The sequence below is a fragment of the Mesoplodon mirus genome (assembly GCF_964341445.2).
Source record: "Mesoplodon mirus genome assembly, chromosome: 3".
Taxonomy (NCBI): Eukaryota; Metazoa; Chordata; class Mammalia; order Artiodactyla; family Ziphiidae; genus Mesoplodon; species Mesoplodon mirus.
In genome coordinates this window covers 131048750-131074410 of record NC_138978.1, presented here as the reverse complement: position 1 = coordinate 131074410, position 25661 = coordinate 131048750, and the positions used below count along the sequence as shown (strand labels likewise).

The window sequence follows — 25661 nt, the reverse complement described above, 5'->3', positions numbered from 1 at the left end:
AGTCAAAGAAATACAACTGGAAACAAAAGAGACATTACAACTGATAGCCACAGAAATACAAAGAATCATGAGACTACTATGAACAATTACATGTCAACATATTTAACAACCTAAAAGAATAAATGCCTAGACACATACAAACCTCCAGGGCTGAATCATAAAGAAATATAAAATCTGAACAAACTTCTTGTGAGGAGATTAAATCAATAATCAAAACCTCCCAACAAACCAAAGTCCAGGACCAGATGTCTCACTGGTGAATTTTACAAAACATTCAAGGAAGAATTAATACTAATCCTTCTCAAACTGTTCCAATACATAGAAGCAGAAGAAATACTTCTGCACTCTTTACAAGACTAGCATTACCCCAATACCAAAACCATACAAGGATGCCATGAGAAAAGAAAATGACAGGCCAATATCCCTAACGAACAAAGATGCAAAAATTATCAACAAAATATTAGCAGATCAACAGTATATTATGTTAGCAAGCACTATAAAATATTAGCAAATTCAATGGTACATTAAAAGGATCATACATCATGATCAAATAGGATTTATTCTAGGGATTTTACCAAACCTAACTTGGGCCCACTTGCCTGACACACAGCAAAGCCAATCTACTGACAATGGGCTGTGGTGAAGGAATGTACAGAGTTTACTGTAGGGCACAAAGCAAAGAGAATGGGCAGCTCATGCTCAAAAGACCCAAACTCCCCAATGACTTTCAGGGAAGGGTTTTTTAAGACAGTGTGAGGAAGAGGGTCATGGTGTGCATGATCAGCTTGTGAGCAGTTCTCTGATTGGTTGATGGTGAGGTAACAGTAATGTTTCAGGAATTTCAATCATCAACCTGGTTTCAACCAGTTTGGGGGTCTATGTGCTTGTGGTCAGCAGTTTTCATCTGGTGGGAGTCTGGTTTCTGTAAAAACAACTTAGGAATGTGTGTCAGACATTACTTTCTGTGTCCTTCAGGGAGAAGCTAAAAGTCCTGTGACTCTGCTATATGGCTGATCTATTGTTTAAGTTTTTACCAGTTCTCTTGCCTGAATGCTGTTCTTTGTCTCTGCCTGTTCTCACTCCTCTGATCATTAATCCTTGAGCCAGACTTTGCAACTCAGGGAAATTTCAGGAGACTGAAATGTTTCTTTAAGTGAGAGATGGGGAGCATGTAGGGGGTCTCTTACCGAGAAAGGCCCAACTGGGCATTGCTTAGTTTCAATCCCCCTTTTCTTTGTTACTCTTCAATCAAGGGGTGGGGTAAGACAGGGAATGACGTTTTATTTTTATTTTTAATAAATTTATTTATTTTATTTATCTTTGGCTGCATTGGGTCTTTGTTGCTGCACGCGGGCTTTCTCTAGTTGTGGTGAGCAGGGGCTACTCTTTGTTGCAGTGCACAGGCTTCTCATTGCGGTGGCTTCTCTTGTTGAGGAGCATGGGCTCTATGTGCGTGGGCTTCAGTAGTTATGGCATGCGGGCTCAGTAGTTGTGGCTCACGGGCTCTAGAGTGCAGGCTCAGTAGTTGTGGTGCACAGGCTTAGTTGCTCTGCAGCATATGGGATCTTCCTGGATCAGGGTTCAAACCCGTGTCCCCTGAATTGGCAGGCAGATTCTTAACCACTGCGCCATCAGGGAAGGCCGGGAATGATGTTTTAGATAGAGAGGTTAATCATAAACTTGGCAGGGGAACCCAGTTTCAGGGATGCAAGGATGGTTAAACAGCCAATCACTCAGTGTGATATACCACATTAACAAAATGATGCATAGATATCATATGATCATCTCAAATGCAGAAAAGCTTTTGAAAAAATTCAACACCCATTTATGATTAAAAAAAAAAAACCCAACAAAGTGTGTAGAGAGGGAATGGACCTCAACCTAATAAAGTCCATAAATGACAAACCCATAGCTAAACCCCTTTCATTCATACTTAGTGAAATGCTGAAAGCTTTTCCTCTAAGATCAGGAACAATATGCTCACTCTTTCCACTTTGATTCAACAGAGTATTGGAAGTCCTAGTCTCAGCAATCAGACATGGAAAAAAAAAAAGAAAACCAAATTGGAAAGGATGAAAATTGTCACTATTTTCAGATGACATGATATTATATATAGAAAATCCTAACAACTCCACCAGAAATCTGTTAGAACTTATAAACGAGTTCAGTAACATTACAGGATAAAAAATCAATATTCAAAATGTGTTGTGTTTCTGTTCACTAATAATGAAATATCAGGAAAAGAAATTAAGAAAACAATCCTGTTTAGAATTGCATCAAAAAGAATAAAATACCTAGGACTAAATTTAACCAAAGAGGTGAAAGATCTGTACACTGAAATCTATAAGATATGGTAATGTCTTAAAGAAATTGGAGAAGACACAAATAAATGGAGAGATGTTCTGTGCTCATGGATTGGAATAATTAATATTGTTCAAATGTCCAAACTTCCCAAAGCAATCTACATTTTAAATGATATTCCTATCAAAATTCCACTTGCATTGTTCACATAAATAGAACAAACAATTGTAAAATTTGTGTGGAACCATAAAAGACTCCAAACAACCAAAGCAATCCTAGAAGAATAAAGCTAGAGGCATCACATTTCCTGATTTCAAACTATATTACAAAGCCATAGTAATAGAAACAGTATGGTATAGGCAAAAAAACACATATAGATCAATGGAACAGTATAAAGAGTTCAGAAATAAACCCATGCATATATGGCCAATTAATTTACAACAAAGTATCCAAGTTTATAAAAGGGAGAAAGAACAATCTCTTTAATAAATGGTGCTGGGAAAACTGGACAGCCACATGCAAAGAATGAAACTGGAATACTATCTTACACCATACACAAAAATTAGCTTAAAATGGATTAAAGACTTGAGGGTAAGGCCTGAAACAATAAAATTCTTAGAAGAAAACATAGGCAGTAAGCTCCTTGACATCAGTCTTGGTGATGATTTTTTTGATTTGACACAAAAAGCAAAGGCAACAAAAATAAACAAATGGGACTATATCAAACCAAAAGCCTTCTGCACAGAAAAGGAAACCATCAACAAAATGAAAAGGGAACATGCTCAAAGGCAAATCATATATCTGATAGGGGGTTAATATAGAAAATATATAAAGAATCATACAACTCAACAGGGTAAAAATAATAAACAATTTGATTTTAAAAGTGGGCAGAGGATCTGAAATACGTTTTTCCAAAGACGTAAAGAAGGCCAATAGGTACATGAAAAACATCACTAACCATCAGGGAAATGCAAATCAAAACCACAGTGAGATATCACCTTGCACCTGTTAGAATGTCTATTATCAGAAAACCAAGAAATAACAAGTGTTGTCAAGGATGTGGAGGAAAGGGAACTCTTGTGCGATGTTACTGGGAATGCAAATTGGTGCAACTAGTATGGAAAATCATTATGGAGGGTTCTCAAAAAATTAAAAACAGAACTACCATATGATCCATTCATTCCATTTCTGGTTATTTATCCACAGGAAATGAAAACACTAACTTGGAAAGATATTCAATATGCCTCTATGTCCATTGTAGTATTATTTCTAATAGTCAAGATATGGAAGCAACCTAAGTGTCTCATCAATTCAATGTCTTATCGATGAATTGATAATGAAAATATGGTGTATATACACAATGAAATACTATTGCACCATAAAATAATGAAATGTTGACATTTATGACCTTGAGGGCATTATGATAAGTGAAATAAGTCAGAGAAAGACAAATGCCATATGATTTCACTTATGTGTGGAATCAATTAAAAAAAATAAACTCATATATACAGAGAACAAAGTGGTGGTTGCCAGAGTTGGGGTATGGGGGAGTGTGAAATTGGTGGAGGGCGTCAAAAGGTACAAACTTTGTTATAAAATAAGTAAGTCATGGGAATGTAATGTACAGCATGGTGACTACAGTTAACAATACTGTATTGCATATTTTAAGTTGCTTAGAGAGTAGATCTTAAAAGTTCTCATCAAAAGAAAAACATTTAAACTATATTTGGTGATGGATATTAACTAGACTTATTCTTGTGGTCATTTCACAATGTATAGAAATATCAAATCATATACTGAATGAAACTAATATAATGTTACATGCCAATTATATCTCAAAAAAATCTCTCTCCACTCTATGTGAATTTAAATGGGATTTCATTTTTTTGTTGTTTAATAACCCCAAATAACCTAAAACATTGGAAGTTGGTAAGCATTTTTGAAACATTCTGAAGCCAATTGACTATTCCAATTTTTATACATCATTAGAGAGGTTTGTATATAAGTTTGGTAATTGCCACAGAACTTGTTCTCTGATTTAAACTCACATTTTAAAAACTTTTTATTATGGAAAAACTTAAACATACACAAAAATATAGAGGTTAGCATAATTTTAACATATATAGCATATAGAGATTATTATATTATACTTAATAAATCCTTATATACCCATCACCCAGCTTCAGTAGTACCAACTCATGACCAATCTTGTTTCATTGACTCTACTACCCACTTTATCCCCTCCTTTATTATTTTGAAACTATCCCAGACATATTTCATTTGTAAACATTTCAATGCGTATGTAAAAATGATAAAACTCTTAAATTTTAAAAATATAAACACCATGTCCACATTTAAGGCATTTAGGCAAGAAAGTGAAATAAAAGACATACACATCAGAAAGGAAGAAACAAACTATCTCTATTTGTATATGACATGACCTTCTAAATAGAAAGCTCTAAGGAATCCATTAAAAAGAAAACTATTAAAACTACCAACTGATTGTAATTTTGTATGAAATTTCACCTGGAAATTCAAGAGAACCAGAATAGTCAAAACGTTTTGAAAAAGAACAAGAAGACTTGTTGGAAGACTCACAGTTCCTGACTTCTAAAGTTACTACAAAGCTGCAGTAATTGAGACAGTGTCAGATAAGCATAAGGATAAGAAAATAGATTAGTGGAATAGAAGAGTCCAAAAATTAAAACCTCATTGATTTTTCACAATTACTTCAAGAAAATTCCATGGAAAAAGAATAGTATTTTCAACAAATAGTGCTGGGACAATGAGGTATCCACATGAAAAAGAATGAAGGTGGCCTCCTACCTCAGACCATATCCAAAAGTTAGCTCAACATGGATAGAAGAACTAAGTATAAGAGCTAAAACTATAAAACTCATAGAAAAGAATCATATGGAAAAATCTTCATGATCTTGTATTAAGCAATAGTTTAGATATGACACCAAAAGCACAAGGAACAGAAGAAAAAAGATAAATTGGACATCACCAAAATTAAAAACTATAGTGCTTCTAAGGACACCATCAAGAAAGTGAAAAGGCAATCCACAGAATGGGAGAAAATTTTGGAAAATTAAGTATCTTATAAGGGAACTGTGTCTAGAATATATGAAGAACTATTATAATTCAGTAATAAAAAGACAAACCAAATAAAAATATTAGTTATTTTCCCATTATTTTGCTTTTCAACTTCATGGACTCCAATTATACAGATGCTGGATTTTTTTTTTCTGTCTGCTTTCCACTTCAATCATTTTTTCTCTGGTTCTTTACTTATTTCACTTATATTTTCTTGGTTGTTTTTCTGTCTTTCTTCAATGCCTTTTATTCAATTTTTATTTAAATGTAATCTCCCATCATTATCTTTTCATTTTGTCTTCATTTCCTTTATAATCATCTGTTTCATTCCTAGTTCAGTCAACTCTTATTTCTACTTGTGGTTCATTTCTGTTCCTAGTTTGTGAATTTCTAATTCAAGATTTTTCTTATCATCAAATACTTGTTTGAAGATATTTAATGCAGTTTAGGATGTTAGTTTTCAGTTTTCTTCTGCTTTGTGTTTGGTTTTTTGAAGGCAGTTTTATTACTTGAAATGCTTTTAATTTCATTTTCTATTCTCTTATAGTAGCTTTGTATAGATAAAGACTGCTTATATTTATGAATTTCATGGATAGGTTGGCAGTCTGGATTAGTTTAAAAGATCTCTAGTTAAAGTTTACTTTTTTATCTCATTGTAGCAGTGTGCAGTTTCTTTAATTGATGGATTCTTATTGGGGGTGTTGTATTTACTTTGAGGTTTTTTTTATTAGCTTGTAATATCCTAAATTTCTCCCCTTTGCTTCTCTTTCCCTTCACCACTCACTTTCCAAAGAGTGTTCCTCCTTTCCTTTATCTTCTTCGCTCCAAAAAATGATGCCTTTCTGAGGCTCCCACCTCAGCTCTCACACACTTTTAAGTCTCTTCCTCATAATCAGTGCTCTGATCTTCCAGGAGTCTTTTTGCAGTATTTTTTGCACTTAGAGTGTACTTTCTCTTTCTGTGGGTGATTTAAATTCAGTCTTAAACTTCTGTTCATATCTTTTCTGTTTTCTGCAGTTTTTCAGAAGCTCTTTTACTCTCCACAAAGGATTATGACAGGGGCTTGAATGAGAGCTGTGCTAAAAATTGTTGTTTATTCTTTTACTTACAGGTCTCTTTTTTTTTTTTTTGCCCTTGCAAAATGCTTTATTCAGTATTTTGTGCTGTGAAGAGGGGAAATCAATTAAGAACAGCTTCAGAAAAAGATTTCACATGCTAATAATCACTTTAAATGTTATTATTATTATTTTTTTAATTTATAGCTTTATTCTTTGGGGATTTTTTTATTAGTTTCTGCTTTATAACAAAGTGAATCAGTCATACATATACATCTGTTCCCACATCCCTTCCCTCTTGCGTCTCCCTCCCTCCCACCCTCCCTATCCCACCCCTCCAGGTGGTCACAAAGCACCGAGCTGATCTCCCTGTGCTATGCGGCTGCTTTCCACTATCTATCTACCTTACATTTGGTACTGTATATATGTCCATGCCTCTCTCTCGCTTTGTCACAGCTTACCCTTCCCCCTCCCCATATCCTCAAGTCCATTCTCTAGTAGGTCTGTGTCTTTATTCCTGTTTTACCCCTAGGTTCTTCATGACATTTTTTTTCTTAAATTCCATATATATGTGTTAGCATACGGTATTTGTCTTTCTCTTTCTGACTTACTTCACTCTGTATGACAGACTCTAGGTCTATCCACCTCATTCAAATAGCTCAGTTTCATTTCTTTTTATGGCTGAGTAATATTCCATTGTATATATGTGCCACATCTTCTTTATCCATGCATCCGATGATGGACACTTAGGTTGTTTCCATCTCCGGGCTATTGTGAATAGAGCTGCAATGAAAATTTTGGTACATGTCTCTTTTTGAATTATGGTTTTCTCAGGGTATATACCTAGTAGTGGGACTGCTGGGTCATATGGTAGTTCTATTTGTAGTTTTTTAAGGAACCTCCATACTGTTCTCCATCGTGGCTGTACCAACTCACATTCCCACCAGCAGTGCAAGAGTGTTTCCTTTTCTCCACGCCCTCTCCAGCATTTATTGTTTCTAAATTTTTTGATGATAGCCATTCTGACTGGTGTGAGATGATATCTCATTGTAGTTTTGATTTGCATTTCTCTAATGATTAATGATGTTGAGCATTCTTTCATGTGTTTGTTGGCAGTCTGTATATCTTCTTTGGAGAAATGCCTATTTAAGTCTTCTGCCCATTTTTGGATTGGGTTGTTTGTTTTTTTTTTTTGCTATTGAGCTGCATGAACTGCTTATAAATTTTGGAGATTAATCCTTTGTCAGTTGCTTCATTTACAAATATTTTCTCCCATTCTGAGGGTTGTCTTTTGGTCTTGTTTATGGTTTCCTTTGCTGTGCAAAAGCTTTGAAGTTTCATTAGGTCCCATTTGTGTATCTTTGTTTTTATTTCCATTTCTCTAGGAGGTGGGTCCAAAAGGATCTTGCTGTGATTTATGTCATAGAGTGTTCTGCCTATGTTTTCTTCTAAGAGTTTGATAGTTTCTGGCCTTACATTTAGGTCTTTAATCCATTTTGAGCTTATTTTTGTGTATGGTGTTAGGGACTGATCTAATCTCATACTTTTACATGTCCCTGTCCAGTTTTCCCAGCACCACTTATTGAAGAGGCTGTCCTTTCTCCACTGTACATTCCTGCCTCCTTTATCAAAGATAAGTTGACCATATGTGCGTGGGTTTATCTCTGGGCTTTCTATCCTGTTCCATTGATCTATCTTTCTGTTTTTGTGCCAGTACCACACTGTCTTGATTACTGTAGCTTTGTAGTATAGTCTGAAGTCAGGGAGCCTGATTTCTCCAGCTCCGTTTTTCGTTCTCAAGATTGCTTGCTATTCGGGGTCTTTACTTACAGGTTTCTTGAAGTTTGTATTGTACTTTGCCTTCTAGGTATGCTGCAATGTAGAATTTTCTTGGTTTTATTTGTTGATCTGTGTACTTTTTTGGGAAACGTGTGGAGAGTTGAACTTATTTGGACACTTTTACCTGGGCTAACCATAATTCACCTAGCACTCATGTTTTGACACTTTGTCAGAGTATAGTCATTAGCAACTATATTTATTTTTAATAGCCACCATGTAGACATGTTTCTACAGAATAATTCCTATTTAATACTTAACATCAGTCCTTATGTTAATGTCTCTGCAGTCATTTTGGTGGTCTGAACCTCTCTTTTTCTAGTAGTATCCTCAGGAAAGGCTCATAAGAGCAATATTTCTTGAGTCCTAAGACCTTATCTGTGAACTTTTATCTAAAAGTTGGTGTATCTGGATATAAAAATTATTGGCTAATATTTTTATATCTTTTTACAGATGTTACTTTGTTGTCTCTGACATAAAGTGTTACACCTGAAAAGTCTACTGGAAATCTGATATTCTTTCCCTTGTAAATAAATTGTTCTTTTTGTCAGGATCCCCAAAGGGTTTCTTATCAGGTTCAATGCTTTTATTAATATAGGTCCTGGGTTGGTCTTTTAAAAAATCATTCTTAATTGCTTTTCCTAGGTATGAGTTGCACCCTTTCAATACATTGTTTCAAGTTATTTTTTTCACATATTATTCTTGAGTTATTGTTAATGTTATTTTTCTGTCTCAATCACTTATGTTTTCTTCTTCACAGCTGTGTATATATTGGATTTTCTCTGCCTATTTTTAATATTTGTCACTTATTCTTGAGTCACTTTTCATCTCTTTTTTTAAATGTTCTATTTATCTCAAAACCTTATTTATTAGGCTTATTCACAATTTTGCTTCTAATTTAGTTCATTTCTAAATTGACATTTTCTTTATTTCTACTTTTTCTTGAGCTCTAGCTTATGAGTTTTAAATTTATGAGTTTTAAATTCTGATTTATATTTTTCTTTCATAATTTCTATCACTTTCTTATTTATTTTGCCTCATTTTGAAATAGTTGGTATATCAGTCATAACTCTCCAGAGAAAAGGAACCAATAGAATTTATACATGTTTATATTAAGAGATTTATTTTAAGAAATTGGTTCATGTGATTGTGGGTCTGGCAAGTCTGATAGGTCAGGCCGAGCCTGGAAACTCAGTGAAGAATTAATGCTGTAGTCTTGAAACAGAATTTCTTCTCCAGGAAACCTTAGCTTTTGCTCTGAAGGCTTCCAACTGATTGAAAGGGACTCCACCACATTATCAAAGGTGTTCTGTTTTATTTAAAGTCAACTGATTGTAGATATAAAACACATCTATAAAATACCTTCATAGAAAAACCTATATTAGCATTTGTTTAAATTACTGGGTACTATAATCTAGCCAAATTGATGTATAAAACTAACCCTCATATTACGTTACAGCTTTAATTTATTTATTGAGGGGAATTCCCTGGTGGTCCAGTGCTTAGGACTCTGCATTTCCACTGCAGGGGGCATGGGTTCAATCCCTGGTCAGGAAACTAAGATCCCACAAGCTGTGTGGCATGACCAAAATATATATATTTATGTGTGTGTATGTGTGTGTGTATGTATGTATATATATACATATATATATATATATATATATATATATATATATATATATATATATGGAGTATGGTCTTACAGAGATGTTATTCTGTTTCTTACTCTCTTCTTTTATAATAACTGTGTGTGATTTTACTGTGATCCTCTTTCTATTGCTCATTTTTTTTAAAGCATGAAATTAATTTTCCTACTCTTTAAGAAGGGAGTAGTGGGTCAAAGTAACTTTTCTAACCTTTAGAGTTACCTCTTACGTTGTTTTGTAGAGTGTCCAAAAATAAGGCCAATACTTTCTGAGATTTCCAGATTCTGTTTCCCTCCCTCATTTATCTGTAGTTTCTCTTTCCTTTGTTCTTACTGTCCCTTTCCAGCTCAATTGGTATTCTTTTTCCTGTATCTTTCTTCATTATGGATCTTTGTCCTGGAAGGTGTCTTTGGCTCATTGATTTTGTTTTTTTGTTTTTTTTTAACTTTTTATTCTATATTGGAGTATAGCTGGTAACCAATGTTGTGATAGTTTCACATGCACAGCAAAGTGACTCAGCCATACATATACATGTATACATTCTGTTAGGTGAGCCGATGCAGGTTGTGAAAGAATTCACAGAAGTACTAACGAGGGAAGAAAGAAAGTTTTTATTCACTTTCCAGGGGAGGAAAGGGGCTAGACACATAGAGTGGCATCAGCACTGAAGGTGGGGGTTTGCATCTTTTATTGGGCTTCAAAGGGCAAGGTGCAGGAAAGAGGAGTGGGTTCATAACTACTTTGGTCCACAGTTGTATCTGAGCTGGCTGTGCTTCTATAGGATGTGGTTTTTCTGAGAATCTGTAACTTTTTGTCTTCAGTAATTTTCCTGTCCTTGGATGTCTGAAGGAGACTTGCTAGTGGCCCTTGACACTACTACTCTATTTTGAACAATGTTAGATGGGTTTACACATTCTCCCCCAAACTCCCCTCCCATCCAGGCTTCCACATAACATTGAGCAGAGTTCCCTGTCCTTGTTGGTTATCCATTTTAAACATAGCACTGTGTACATGTCAATCCCAAACTCCCTAACTAACCCTTCCCCTCATTCCTCCACCCCTGGTAACCATGAGTTCATTCTCTAAGTCTGTGAGTCTGTTTCTGTTTTGTAAATAAGTTCATTTGTATCATTTCTTTTTAGATTCTGCATATAAGTGATATCGTATGATGTTTCTCTTTCTCTGTCTGAGTTACTTTACTCAGTATGACAATCTCTAGGTCCATCCATGTTGCTGCAAATGACATTATTTCATTCTTTTTAATGACTGAGTAATATTCCATTGTATATATGTACCACATCTTTATCCATTCCTCTGCCGATGGACATTTAGGTTGCTTCCATGTTTTGGCTATTGTAAATACTGCTGCTATGAATATTGGGGTGCATGTATCCTTTTGCACCATGTTTTTCTCTAGATATATGCCCAGGATAGGTCCCAGTTCCTCCTGCCCTTTCAGACGTTATCAGAGACCTCTTGCACTTACTCAGAAATTGAAAAGTGTAAAAATCCCTCTGGTTAGAGTTGCTATTCTCAAATTGTCCTGCCATAGTTGCCACTGAATACCTATCACTGACTGAGGTGTTTTCTTCTAAGTCCTATCATACTTGCTTTCTTGCTGATATCACATGAGTCTGGTAGTTTTAACTGGTTTGTCTCAACCCAATTTTATTTTGGGATTTTGAGGGATACCTTGTCACTGAGTTTTATTTGTTGATGTTGTCCAGTGTTTTTTGGTGCTATACTAATTGTTCTTTCCGTGTTTATAAGGAAATTTGAGTAGATTAAAACATTACATCACCACTAATTTGTCCCAATTTGCTTCCTTTTGTAAATTCCAATTTTTCTTCTTTCTTGTATCCTTCTTTTTACTTTTTTGGGTTTTCTCTGTGGTTATTTTATTAGCATCTTGTACTGAAAACTGAGTTTATTCACTTTCAAACTACCTTATTTCTTTTATATATATTTAAGGCTATAAATTTCCTTTAGAGCCTGTTTATATGCTACAGATTTTGGTAACATCAAGTGCTTTTATTGTTTATTCATAAATATTGTGTAATTTTCATTGTGATTTCTGCTTTACTCCATGAATCATTCAGAAGTAGTTTTTTTTAAAGATTACAAATATCCTAAAATTTTTTCTGATTAACTTTATGAGAAATTCTAATTATTTTATTTCATTAATATCAAAGGCACAGTATGTGTGATAATAATACTTTGAGATTGGCTAACACTTCCTTTGTAAATGTGGTCAATTTTGGTAAATGTTCTATGTGAGATTGAAAAGAATATATTTTGTATTGGTTAATTTTAGAAATACACACACACACAGAGTTGACCCTTGAGCAACATAGGTTTGAGCTGAACTGTTCCACTTTTACAAAGATTTTTTTCAGTAGTAAATACTAAAGTACTACACAATCCAAGGTTGACTGAACCTGGCGATGTGGAACCACTGATACTGAAGAACTGCATATATAAAAGGCTAACTATAAACTATAGGCAGATTTTTCACTGTGTGGAGTGTCAATGCCCCTAACCCCTGAGTTGTTCAAGGCTCAACTGTAACTACCTTTTCTTCAGGTTTAATCTATGGCTTGAAAAAAATGTGTTAAAGCCTACCACTATATTTGTGACTTTTAAAATATCTTCTAGTAATTCTATCAAATTTTGCTTTATATACTACAAGGTTGTGTCATTGCTTCTGGTGAACTTTTCTCTTTTATCTTCTTATATACTGTCATTAATCCTATAACATCAAATCTATGAGATAGGTGGTATTATAATCACCATTCAAGTAAAACCAATGAAACTATATATATATATATATATATATATACATATATATACATACATAAAAATGTATACATATATATGTACATAATTTTACGTGACAATATTAGGAGGTGAAATTGGGCTCCAACTCTGGCTGAAGAGGATGATCAGTGTTGAGACTAAGACTGATAATGTTAGGAACTGTATGAGCATACTTCCAGGAGGAAAGAGCTTATAAATGAAAGAATGTGGAAGCAGGAAAAAAAGTAGAAATAAGGAAAATGCGACTGAAGAAATTTATGATGATTGTATCACCTTAAGTGTCACCTTCTATACACTTAATAGATTATTTTTGAAGTAAAATAAAATAAAAATCTTATAGTTGGGGGAGACTATTGAAGTGTCCCATAAAAGTTATTTTTCCTTTACTTGTACAATTTCAAAGGGATTGAATTTTAGTTATTCTCTCTTTAAATAATGACTCAGAAAATTGAGCCCTACATCTAAACACTGAGATAAAAAATTTAGAGCACTTGTATGAGCTATTTTATGTTCTTTTTCAGATTAAGTTAGAGTATGAAGGAACATTATTTTCTGAGTGGAGTGTGCCGGGAACTTGTTCTATAAAAAATAAAAGGTAAGTTTTTGCTGTGAAACTCAATGTATGCATAAAAACCATTCATATAGTGTGGACATTCAGATTCAAGGCTGTGATTTAATGTAAATTTCTTTACATTAATAGATGTGAAAAGAAAGACAAAATCACTTTGAAAATAGGAGAGAAGCAAACTATTGCTATATTTTTTTATTTCTCTTATTAGCAAAGAATGGAAGTTTTTAGGCTTAAAAAGTAGTAGGGTAATCTCATATGCATCTATACTTATTTTTCCTTTCCCATTGTTTTTAAATGCTAGATCACCCAAGACAGAACTACGTTGTTCTTCTCCTGGTATTCAGATTATAAAACCAATTGTTACGGGCCCAGTAAGTTGATTTTAATGATAAATTAATAAATCTTAAGTAATCATCCCTGTTACATTTTATTTTGCCTAATTTTCAGTGTTTTAACTTAACCTGTTTTAAATAGTTGAGTTGTAACTATAAATAAGAGATATTTTAAAATTATTGTCAATATATCATTAATTTTTAGATGTATCTCATAGCAAGTTATGTTATGAACTGATATAGTAGTTCCCCACTTATCCATGGTTACACCTTCTGTGCTTTCAGTTACCCACGGTCAACTGTGGTCCAAAAAACTTAAATGGGAAATTCTAGAAATAAACAATTCACAAGCTTTAAATTGCAGTTGTTCTGAGTAGCATGATGAATTATCATGCCGTCCCGCTCCATCCTGCCTGGGACATGAATCATTCCTTTGTCTAGCATATCCTACCCATTAGTTACTTAGTAGCTGTCCCAGTTATCAGATCTATTTTTGTGATAATGCAATGCTTGTGTGAAGGTAACCCTTATATTACTCAATAATAGCCACAAAAGTGCAAGAACAGTGATTATGACACTTCAGATATGCCAAAGAGAAGCAATTAAGTGCTTCCTTTAAGTGAAAAGGTGAAAGGTTTTGACTAAATTAGGAAAGAAAAAAGATCATATTGATATAATTATTTTACTTTATTATTATTGTTGTTAATCTCTTACTGTGCTTAATTTACAAATTAAATTTTATCATAGGTATGTATGTACAGGAAAAAACAGTATATATAGGGCTGATTTGGTACTATCTGCAGTTTCAACCATGCACTGGGGGTCTTGGAATATATCCCCCATGGATAAGAGGAGATCACCATATATGATTTTTACATTAGCTTTTTTATTAATAAATATATTAAAGCCCCAGTTACCACCTTAATGATAACAGTACTCCCAGATAAGTGGGTCTCAGATCATATATTCCTATGACAATATCAACAATTAAAGAGCCATTTCTAGGAGATTTATTTGTATTCCACTACATTTTCTTCAATTCAGGAAAGCTATGTGAATGCAAATAAATAAGAGTAATGTTGAATCCTCTCTAGTCAATAATAATAATAAGGAATTTTTTATTGGAATATAATTGCTTTACAATGTTGTGTTAGTTTCTGCTGTATGACGAAGGGAATCAGCTATATGTATACATGTATCCCCTCCCTCTTGGACCTCTCTCCCACCCATCCAACCCCACTAGGTCATCACAGAGCACCGAGCTGAGCTCCCTGTGCTATACAGAAGGTTCCCACTAGCTATCTATTTTACACATGGTAGTGTATATATGTCAATCTAAATCTCCCAGTTCATCCCACCCCCTCTTCTCCCCCATGTCCACATGTGCATTCTCTACATCTCCATCTCTATTCCTGCCCTGCAAATAGATTTATCTGTACCATTTTTCTAGATTCCACATATATGCAATATATAGTTGTTTTTCTCTTTCTGCCTTACTTCACTCTGTATGACAGGCTTTATGTCCATCCACATCTCTAAAAATGACCCAATTTTGTTTCTTTTTATGGCTGAGTAATAGTCCATTGTATATATGTACCACATCTTCTTTATCATTCATCTGTCAATGGACACTTAGGTTGCTTCCATGTCCTGGCTATTGTAAATAGTGCTGCAATGAACATTGTGGTATGGACTCTTTTTGAATTATGGTTTTCTCAGGGTATATGCCCAGTAGTGGGATTGCTGGGTCATATGGTAGTTCTATTTTTAGTTTTTTAAGGGACCTCAATACTGTTCTCCATAGTGGCTGTATCAATTTACATTCCCACCAAGAGTGCAAGAGGGTTCCCTTTTCTCCACACCCTCTCCAGCATTTACTGTTTGTGGATTTTTCAATGATGTTCATTTGACCAGTAGCTCATTGTAGTTTTGACTTGCATTTCTCTAGTAAATAGTGATGTTGAGCATCTTTTCACATGCCTCTTGGCCATCTGTATGTCTTCTTTGGAGAAATGTCTATTTATATCTTCTCCCCTTTTTTTGATTGGGTTGTTTGGTTTTTTGATATTGAGCTGCATGAGCTGTTTGTATATTTTTGAGATTAATCCTTTATCCATTGCTTCCTTTGCAAATATTTTCTCCCATCCTGAGGGTTGTCATTTCATCTTCTTTATGGTTTCCTTTGCTGTGCAGAAGCTTTTAAGTTTCATTAGGTCCCATTTGTTTATTTTTGTTTTTATTTTCATTACTCTAGGAGGTGGGTCAAAAAAGATCTTGCCGTGATTTATGTCAAAGAGGGTTTTGCCTATGTTTTCTTCTAAGAGTTTTATAGTGTCCAGTCTTACATTTAGGTCTTTAATCCATTTTAAGTTCATTTTTGTGTATGGTGTTAGGGAGTGTTCTAATTTCATTCTTTCACATGTATCTGTCCTGTTTTCCCAACACCACTTATTGAAGAGACTGTCTTTTTTTCTATTGTGTATTCTTGCCTCCTTTGTTGTAGCTTAGGTGACCACAGGTGCATGGGTTTATCTCTGGGCTTTCTGTTTTTTCCCTTGATCTGTACTTCTGTTTTTGTGCCACTACCATACTCTTTTGATGACTGTAGCTTTGTAGTAGAGTCTGAACTCAGGGAGTCTGATTCCTCCAGCTCTGTTTTTCTTTCCCAAAATTGTTTTGGCTAATTCAGGGTCTTCTGTGTTTCCATATAAATTGTAAATTTTTTTGTTCTAATTCTGTGAAAAATGACATTGCTAATTTGATAGGGATTGCATTGAATCTGTAGATTGCTTTGGGTGGTATAGTCATTTTCACAATATTGATTCTTCCAATCCAAGAACATGGTATGTCTCTCCATACGTTCGTGTCATCTTTGATTTCTTTCATCAGTGTTTCATAGTTTTCTGAGTACAGGTCTTTTGCCTCCTTAGGTAGGTTTATTCCTAGATATTTTTTGTTGTTGTTGTTGCAATGGTAACTGGGATTGTTTCCTTAATTTCTCTGGCAGATTCTTCATTGTTAGTGTATAGGAATGCAAGAGATTTCTGTACATTAATTTTGTATCCTGCTACTTTACCAGATTCATTGATTAGCTCTAGTAGCTTTTTGGTAGCATTTTTAGGATTTTCTATCTATACTGTCATGTCATCTGCAAACAGTGACAGTTTTACTTCTTCTTTTACGATTTGGATTCCTTTTATTTCTTTTTCTTCTCTGACTCCTGTGGCTAGAACTTCCAAAAGTATGTTGAGTAATAGTGGTGAGAGTGGGCACCCTTGTCTTTTTCCTGATCTTAGAGGAAATGGTTTTAGTTTTTCATCATTGAGAATGATTTTTGTTGTGGGTTTGTCATATATGGCCTTTTATGTTGAGGTAGGTTCCCTCTATGCCTACATTCTGGGGAGTTTTTATCATGAATGGGTGTTGAATTTTGTCAAAAGCTTTTCCTGCATCTATTGAGACAATAATTTAATTATTAAATTTAATTTTAAAATTAAATTTTATTTTATTATTAGTAATTTAATTCTTTAATTTATTAATATGGTGTATCACATTGATTAACTTGCGTATATTGAAGAATCCTTGCATCCCTGGGATAAATCCCACTTGGTCATGGTGTATGATCTTTTTAATGTGTTGTTGGATTCTGTTTGCTAGTATTTTGTTGAGGATTTTTGCGTCCATGTTCATCAGTGATATTGGTCTGTAATTTTCTTTTTTTGTGATATCTTTATCTAGTTTTGGTATCAGGGTGGCCTCATAGAATGAGTTTGGGAGTGTTCCTCCCTCTGCAATCTTTTGGAAGAGTTTCAGAAAGATGGGTGTTAGCTCTTCTCTAAATGTTTGATAGAATTGTCCTGTGAAGCCATATGGTCCTGGATTTTTGTTTGTTGGAAGATTTTTAATTACAGTTTCAATTTCACTATTTGTGATTGTCTGTTTATATTTTCTATTTCTTCCTGGTTCAGTCTTGAAAGTTTGTACCTTTCTAAGAATTTGTCCATTTCTTCCAAGTTGTCCATTTTCTTCGCATATAGTTGCTTGTAGTAGTCTCCTATGATCCTTTGTATTTCTGTGCTGTCAGTTGTAATTTCTCTTTTTTCATTTCTAATTTTATTGATTTGAATCCTCTCCCTTTTTTTCTTGATGAGTCCAGCTAGGTTTATCAATTTTGTTTATCTTCTTGAAGAACCAACTTTTAGTTTTGTTGATCTTTGCTATTGTTTTCTTCATTTCTATTTCATTTATTTCTGCTCTGATCTTTATGATTTCTTTCCTTCTACTAACTTTGGCGGTTTTTTTTTTTGTTGTTGTTCTTCTTCTTCTTTCTCTAGTTGCTTTATGTGTAAGGTTAGATTGTTTATTTGAGATTTTTCTTGTTTCCCGAGGTGAGATTGAATTGCTATAAACTTCCCCTTAGAACTGCTTTTGCTGCATTCCATAGGTTTTGGGTCATTGTGTTTTCACTGTCATTTGTTTCTATGTATTTTTTAATTTACTCTTTGATTTCTATAGTGAGTTCTTGGTTATTTAGTAGTGTACTGTTTAACCTCCATGTGTTTATGTTTTTTACAGTTTCTTACTGTAATTGATTTCTAATCTCAGAGTTGTGGTCCGAAAGGATGCTTGATATAATTGCAATTGTCATAAATTTACCAAGGCTTGATTTGTGAGCTAAGATGTGATCTATCCTGGAGAATGTTCCGTATACACTTGAGACGAAAGTGTATTCTGCTGCTTTTGGGTGGAATGTCCTGTAAATATCAATGAAATCTATCTGGTCTATTGTGTCACTTAAAGCTTGTGTTTCCTTATTCATTTTCTGTTTGGATGATCTGTCCATTGGTGTAAGTGGGGTGTTAAAGTCCCCACTATTATTGTGTTGCTGTTGATTTCCCCTTTTATGGCTGTTAGCATTTGCCTTATGTATTGAGGTGCTCCTATGACAGGTGCATAAATATTTATAATTGTTATATCTTATTCTTGGATTGATCCCTTGATTATTATATAGTGTCCTTCCCTGTTTCTTGTAACAGTCTTTATTTTACAGTCTATTTTATCTGATATGAGTATTGCCACTCCAGCTTTCTTTCAATTTTCATTTGCATGGAATATCTTTTTCCATCCCCTCACTTTCAGTCTGTATGTGTCCCTAGGTCTGAAGTGGGTCTTTGTAGACAGCATATACATGGGTCTTGTTTTTGTTTCCATTCAGCCAGTCTGGGTCTTTTGGTTGGAGAATTTAATCCATTTACATTCAAGGTAATTATCAATATGTATATTCCTATTACCATATTCTTAATTGTTTTGCATTTGTTTTTGTGGGTTTTTTTCTTCTCTTGTGTTTCCCGCCTAGAGAAGTTTCTTTAGAATTTGTTGTAAAGCTTGTTTTGTGGTGCTGAATTCTCTTAGCTTTTGCTTATCTGTAAAGCTTTTGATTTCTCTGTTGAATCTGAATGAGATCCTTGCTGGGTGGAGTAATCTTCATTGTAGTTTTTTCCCTTTCATCACTTTAAATGTATCCTGCCACTCCCTTCTGGTCTGCAGATTTTCTGTGTAAAAGCAGCTGATAACCTTATGGGGATTCCCTTGTATGCTATTTGTTGCTTCTCCCTTCCTGCTTTTATTTTTTTTTCTTTGAATTTAATTTTTCTTAGTTTGATTAATATGTGTCTTGGTGTGTTTCTCCTTGGGTTTATCCTGTATGGACTCTGCAATTCCTGGACTTGGGTGGCTATTTCTTTTCCCATCTTAGGGAAGTTTTTGACTCTAATCTCTTCAGAAATTTTCTCAGACCTTTTCTCTTTCTCTTTCTCTTCTCCTTCTAGGACCACTATAATTCGAATATGGGGCATTTAATGTTGTCCTAGAGGTCCCTGAGACTGTCCTCATTTCTTTTCATTCTTTTTTCTTTATGCTGCTCTTCAGCAGTTATTTCCACCATTCTATCTTCCAGGTCACTTATCCATTCTTCTGCCTCAGTTATTCTGCTATTGGTTCCTTCTTTTCATTTCAGTTATTGTGTTGTTCATCCCTGTTTGTTTGCGCTTTAGTTCTTCTAAGTCCTTGTTACACATTTCTTGTATTTTCTCAATCCATGGCTCCATCTATTTCCAAGATTTTGGATCATCTTTACTATCATTACTCTGGATTATTTTTCAGGTAGGTTGCCTATTTTCTCTTCATTTATTTGGTCTTATAAGTTTTTACCTTGCTCCTTGATCTGTAACATATTTTTTGTCATCTCGTTTTTTGTTTTTTGTTTTTGAATTGTGGGGCTGTGTTCCTGTTGTGCTGGTTGTTTTGCCTGAGGCATCCAACACTGGAGTGTGCATGCACTTGGTTGGAGCTGGGACTTGGTGCTGAGATGAAGACCTCTGGGAGAATTTACACCACTTAACATTCCTTGGGATCTGAGCTTCTCTGTTACTCCAGTGTTTTGGACTCCACACACCCACCACAGGAGCTCAGGCAAGATCCTGCAAGCTATGCAGTGTGGCAAAAAAAAAAAAAAAAAAAAGGCAGCAAACAAAAAAAAAGCAGAATAACAACAAATAAAAAATAAAATAAAATTAGAAAATTAAAAATACGTTAGAAAAAATAAAAATAAAAATGAAATCACCACAACAAAACAAAACAGAACCAAAACAGCAAATATATATATATATATATATATATATATATATATATATAATTTTTAAAATGAAAAAATAAAATAAAAAATAAGATTAAAAAGTAAGAATTTTTTTTGAAAAGGCTGGAGGAGCCCTGGGGGCTATGGGGCTCAGACCCAGGACCTGAGCAGACAGAAAAGGCATTAGCAGGCAGTGGGGCTTAGACATGGGACCAGTGCAGCCAGAAAAGCCCTTAGTTGAGGGGTGGGGGTTAGGTCCAGGACCTGTGCAGCTGGAAGAGGCCTCAGCAGGGGTGCTTAGGCCCAGGATCTGACCAGTCAGAGGGGACCAGGTGGGATTCAGGCTCAGTACCCCAGGAGGCTTGCCAGGGTGCAAGTGGCAGGGGAGATGCTGGCCATGTTCCCCTCTGATCCCCCAATCCCCAGAAGGTCCCTCTCCGTCCCCATCAATCCGCATGCCATAAGTGGACCCCTCTGAGTGTAGGAACCTCTCCCCTCCCCCAGCATCCCTCAAGGGTGCCAGTCCCCTCCTACCTCCAACTTTTCTTCCCCCCACTCCTTCCTTCCCTGTCCTACCTGGTGACATGGGGAATCCTCCTGTCCCCTTTGGTGTCTGAGGTCCTCCACCAGCACCTAGTAGATGTGTCCTCCTACTCCACCATCTTCACTCCACCCCTAACAAAAAGGAATTTTAAAGCAATGGCACCGTAATAGTTCATAACAAAGTACTGCCCACACACCTTATAGTTGATGTTCCCACATAAGTGTATCTAAAGCCATTGCTGTGTAAAGACTTCATGTGACAAGTCCTACCTTTACTTTGGGGCTTGTGCCTTCTTTTTACTTTTATTTTTTCCCATGAGTAAAGTGTTTCTCTAAGTTCTGTTGCTTTCCTTTTACTTAGTAACCTGTATTTTCAGGGAACATGTAGACAGGGTGAAGTGGGAGAGGCCAGATGAATATAGTAGTTCACAATTCAATCCCTGTAGATTGAAAAATATTTGAAATTGGCTTTTTGAGTTTGTGTGTTTCCCAGTTTCATGAACACAATTCCTGAGGAAGTAAAGGATTTCTCTCCCTTTTGTTATGTGTTGGAAGTCCACATAAATGTGTAATGTTATGTAAAAAATATGTACACACTAATATATGTATATATAGGAATATATTTGTCATTTATATATAGTGCTCAGACCTTACAGCCTTTAAGGAGGTATGTGTGACTTTTGAAATGCACTCAAAAGGCCTCAGTTATAACAACCAAAGAATGTCTCCAAGCATTGCCAAACACTTCTTTGCAAGCAAATTTATCTCTTGTTGAGAACAATTAAACAAGAAAATTAATTGAGTTGTGTTTCATTGAGGAAGACTTTTGAGGAAAATTCACTGTTTTCCTTTGTACAGTTGCAGAGAACACTTCTGTGTCCAGATATTGGTCGGGGGGGTGGGTGGTGGTTCAACATTGACCAATTCTCCTATATCAGCTGGGGGTACTACCATTCAAAGTTCCAGCAATATCTACCTAGAGTTAATGTCACATCCCATAAATTAAGGGCTCAGTCCCACAAGACTGCACCCACTTCAGTTGCCAATATTAAATCCCTGGTTGTCGCCTATACTTCTGACTAACTGGTGATAAATCCAGGTTCCCATAACTTTCTCCTCAATTTCAGTAATTTGCTAAACAACTCGCAGAACTCAGGGAAACACATTTACTGGTTAAAATAAAGAATATGGTAAAAGGATCCAGATGAACAACAAGGTCAAGAAGTACATAGGGCAAGGTTCAGAAGGGTTCTGAGTACAGGAACTTCTGTCATTGTGCAGTTGGGTACATCACCTGCTGGCATGTGGATGTGTCCACCAACCTGGAAGCTCTCTTACTCTCATACTTTAAGGATTTTTATGGAGACTTCATCAAGTAGGCATGATTGATTATTGACTCATTTTCCAGCCCTTCTCCACTCTCCAGAGAATGGGGGGAGGCTGAGCTGAGAATGGGAGGCTGAACTGAGAATGGGAGGCTGAGCTGAAAGTTCCAAGCTTTTAACCATGGGTTGGTTTTTCCAGTGATCATTTCCCAGCCAGGAGCCCACCAAGAGTTACCTCATTAGAACAAAAGGAATTTAGGGGCTCTGTGTCAGATGTTCCTATTACTCAGGAAATTAAAAAGTGTTAGGAGTTAGGTGTCAGGAACCAGGGTCAAAGACCAAATATTAGAAACTGGGGGTAAAAAAAATATATATATATAATATGTGAAAAGATGTATATATATAATTTTACAAAGACAAATATAATAGAAGCAATCAGTCATCTAAATTTATCATAGTTTCTTTTGCATTTTCTTTTAGGATTTAGAAGAAGAACGCTATTTATCTGTGGACAGTTCTCATACTTGCTTTCTGTGGTATTATAAGGTTATGTAAGTAATGCAGAAGAAAGGTAATTAATGTGTTTTAAGAGTATTTAGCTTTAGTTAACCACAAATTGATTATCTGCATTATAGTTTCCATATAAGCTTTTATTCACCAATCAAGATATCCTCAAATGTACCCAACTAATGCCCAACTAATAGTGAAGAACAAACAGTAAAAATAACAATAGCAACCACTATTTGAACATATACTGCTTCTACATGGTCATACTTTATGTAAATTAGCTATGTCAGTTTTCATAATTACCAGTTAAATGTAAGTATTACTATCTTTATTATAAATGAGGGATTGTAAGCTTGGATAGGTTAAATAATTTGGAAAAAATATGCAGCTACTAAAAGATAGCATTGGAAATTGACTCTGGTTTTTCAGATTACAGGCTTCTTCTGTTTCCACTGTATACATTATATTCCAAAAGCACTCTCGTTTTTTTAGATAGCTCTTCAAACTCTTTTTAACATGATGTTGAATGAATATAACTAAGAAGGAAAAACTGGTACAAGAAAAAATAGTTAATAGCATTATAAAATCAATAAGTAAAATGCATCAATGAGTCAGAGTTTTGTTTTTGTTTTTGTTTTTGGTATCATAGTCCAAGCATATCCTAAGAACTGTATAGGATAAAAAGAACTGTCTTATGTGGTCCCTGCTCTCCAGATGACTGTAATGTACCTAATTCTTTTTATCTACTTAACATCCCTTCCTTTGAGGGAACCATCCCTCCCCTATTCTGTGGTGAAATTATTTTCATGTGATTTATGTGGTACTACCTCCACAACCCCACATTTCATTGGCCACAGCAATTAGTTGAGGATGGCCATATGACCCAAACAGAACCTATCAGAATACTTGTGTCTTCAGTAAAGCATAATTGTTGCCGATAATTTCACTGTCCTGGTTTACGTGGTCCCTTAAAGTCAGACGGCTCTGCAGTTTATGTGTAACCTTTGAATTGAACGTCCTGATAGCTAGATTTCAGCAAGCCCCACCAGGAGTACACATTTACCCATTCTTCTCTGAATTACTGCCACTCTCCCCGAGTCTTACCAAGAAGCAAGGTTCTGTAAGTAATGCAAAAGAAAAGTAATTAATGTGTTTTAAGAGTATTTAGCTTTAGTTAACCACAAATGGATTAGCTGATATATTTGTTTACACTTGAACAGATGCTGCATTATCTGTATTACTATAACTTTATTTTTTAAATTTTGAGAAGTGATAGTACAAATACCCACCCCACCCTGACCCCAACTCTTGTCCTCCTTCAGGAATTTCTTAGCTATATCATGGGCCTATTTTTCCTTCCTATAAATTTTTGCAATTGGTTTGTCAAATTCTACAAAAACCTTAGCTGGGATTTTTATAATTTGTCTAAATATTTTAATCAATTTGGGGTGTCTTTCTACTCCTGAATAATATATAACCCTCCATTTATTTAGGTCTTTTTACATGTCTACCAATAAGATTTTGTAATTTTTAATAAAGGTTCCAGGACATTTTTATTAGACTTATTCCTAGGTACTTTTTTTTTGCTATTATAGTCAAATTTTTTAAATTACAATTTCTAACCAGTTATTCCTGTTGTGTAGAATACAGTTTACTTTTGAATGTTGATTTATGCATTCAGCAACATTGCTAAACTCTTATATTGTGATAATTTATTTATATATTATCTTGGAGTTTAAAAAATCAGATTACTTGCAAATAATGATGATTTTGTTTTTCTTTCTGATAAGTATGGTTTCCATTCCTTTTATTCTTACTGCATGTTTAGAATATCAAATACAATGTTTCTTAGAAGGGTGATAGCAGGTCTCCTTATTTTATTCCTGATCTTAAAAGGAAGGCTCTCATCATTTCACTATTTTGTATAATATTTGTTACAGGTTATGAGTTAAACTTTACCTGGTTAAGGAAGGTCCCTTTTATTCCAAGGTGGCTGTGAATTTTTTTATGAATTGGCGTTGAAATTTATTCAAAGTTTTTTTCTCTTCCACATAAAAGTTCATACTGTTTTTCTCTTTTACTATGTTAATCTGATGGATAATAGTTATTAATATTTCCATATTAAACTAACCTTGTGTTTCTGGAATAAGCCAACTTGGTCTTGATGAATTAACTTTCATATTCATTGACAGATTCCATTTGCTAATATTATTTAGGTTTTCTTTTTGTGTGCGAATATACATGAGTTAGATTAGCCTGTGGTTTTACTCCCCTTGTACTATCCTTTTCCTCTTTTGATATCAAGGCTATGCTAGACTCATCATGTAAGTTAGGAGGAGTTGTTCCTTTCTATTCTCTGAGAGATTTTGTATAAGATTGGAAATATATGTTCCTTGAATATTTGATGGAAACTTGCATAGAAACCTACCTGGACCTGGATTTTTTGAGTGGGGGGGGGAAATTTTATAACTATTAACCCAATTTCTTTAATGGTTAAAATCCTATTTTGGAGTTCTAATTCTTATAAAATCCATTTTTGTAGTATTTTATTTCCAGGAATTCATCCATGTCTTCAGTAAGCAATTTTAGTATCAATTTTAATGTCATAAAGTTGTCCATAATATCCTCTTATATTTGTTTAATCTCTGAAGTAATTGTAGGTATGCCTCTCTTTTATCATTTCTAATATTTTTATTTGTGCCTTCCTTCTATTTCCTTGTTCTTCTTCCTAGAGATATTTCTATTTTATTAGTCTTTTCAAAGAACAATCTTTTGGCTTTATTGAGCTTTTGTATTGTTGTCTATTTCATCTCAATTTGTTTTTTACATTATTTCTTTTTTTTGAGTTTGTTTTTCTAAAATTTTTGAATTAGTTATTTAGCCTACTAGGCTTAAGACTTCCTTTTTTTTCGAATGTATGTGTTTAAGGAAATAAAATTTCTTCTAAGTACCTCTATAGTTGCATCAACAAATAGTGGAATATCTCATAATTGTAATT

The 25661-nt window shown here is 34.7% G+C and overlaps 1 protein-coding gene across 1 annotated transcript in view; it reads left to right on the top strand.

Moving 5' to 3' along the window:
- Positions 1-25661, top strand: part of CATSPERE (catsper channel auxiliary subunit epsilon) — a gene marked incomplete at its 3' end in the record, with an annotated part of 244905 nt that overhangs the window by 25288 nt on the left and 193956 nt on the right. The window contains exons 3-5 of the mRNA XM_082615756.1: positions 13273-13346; positions 13624-13693; positions 22637-22707. Coding sequence (XP_082471882.1) covers positions 13273-13346; positions 13624-13693; positions 22637-22707 — 215 coding nt within the window. The remainder of the gene's footprint in view (positions 1-13272; positions 13347-13623; positions 13694-22636; positions 22708-25661) is intronic.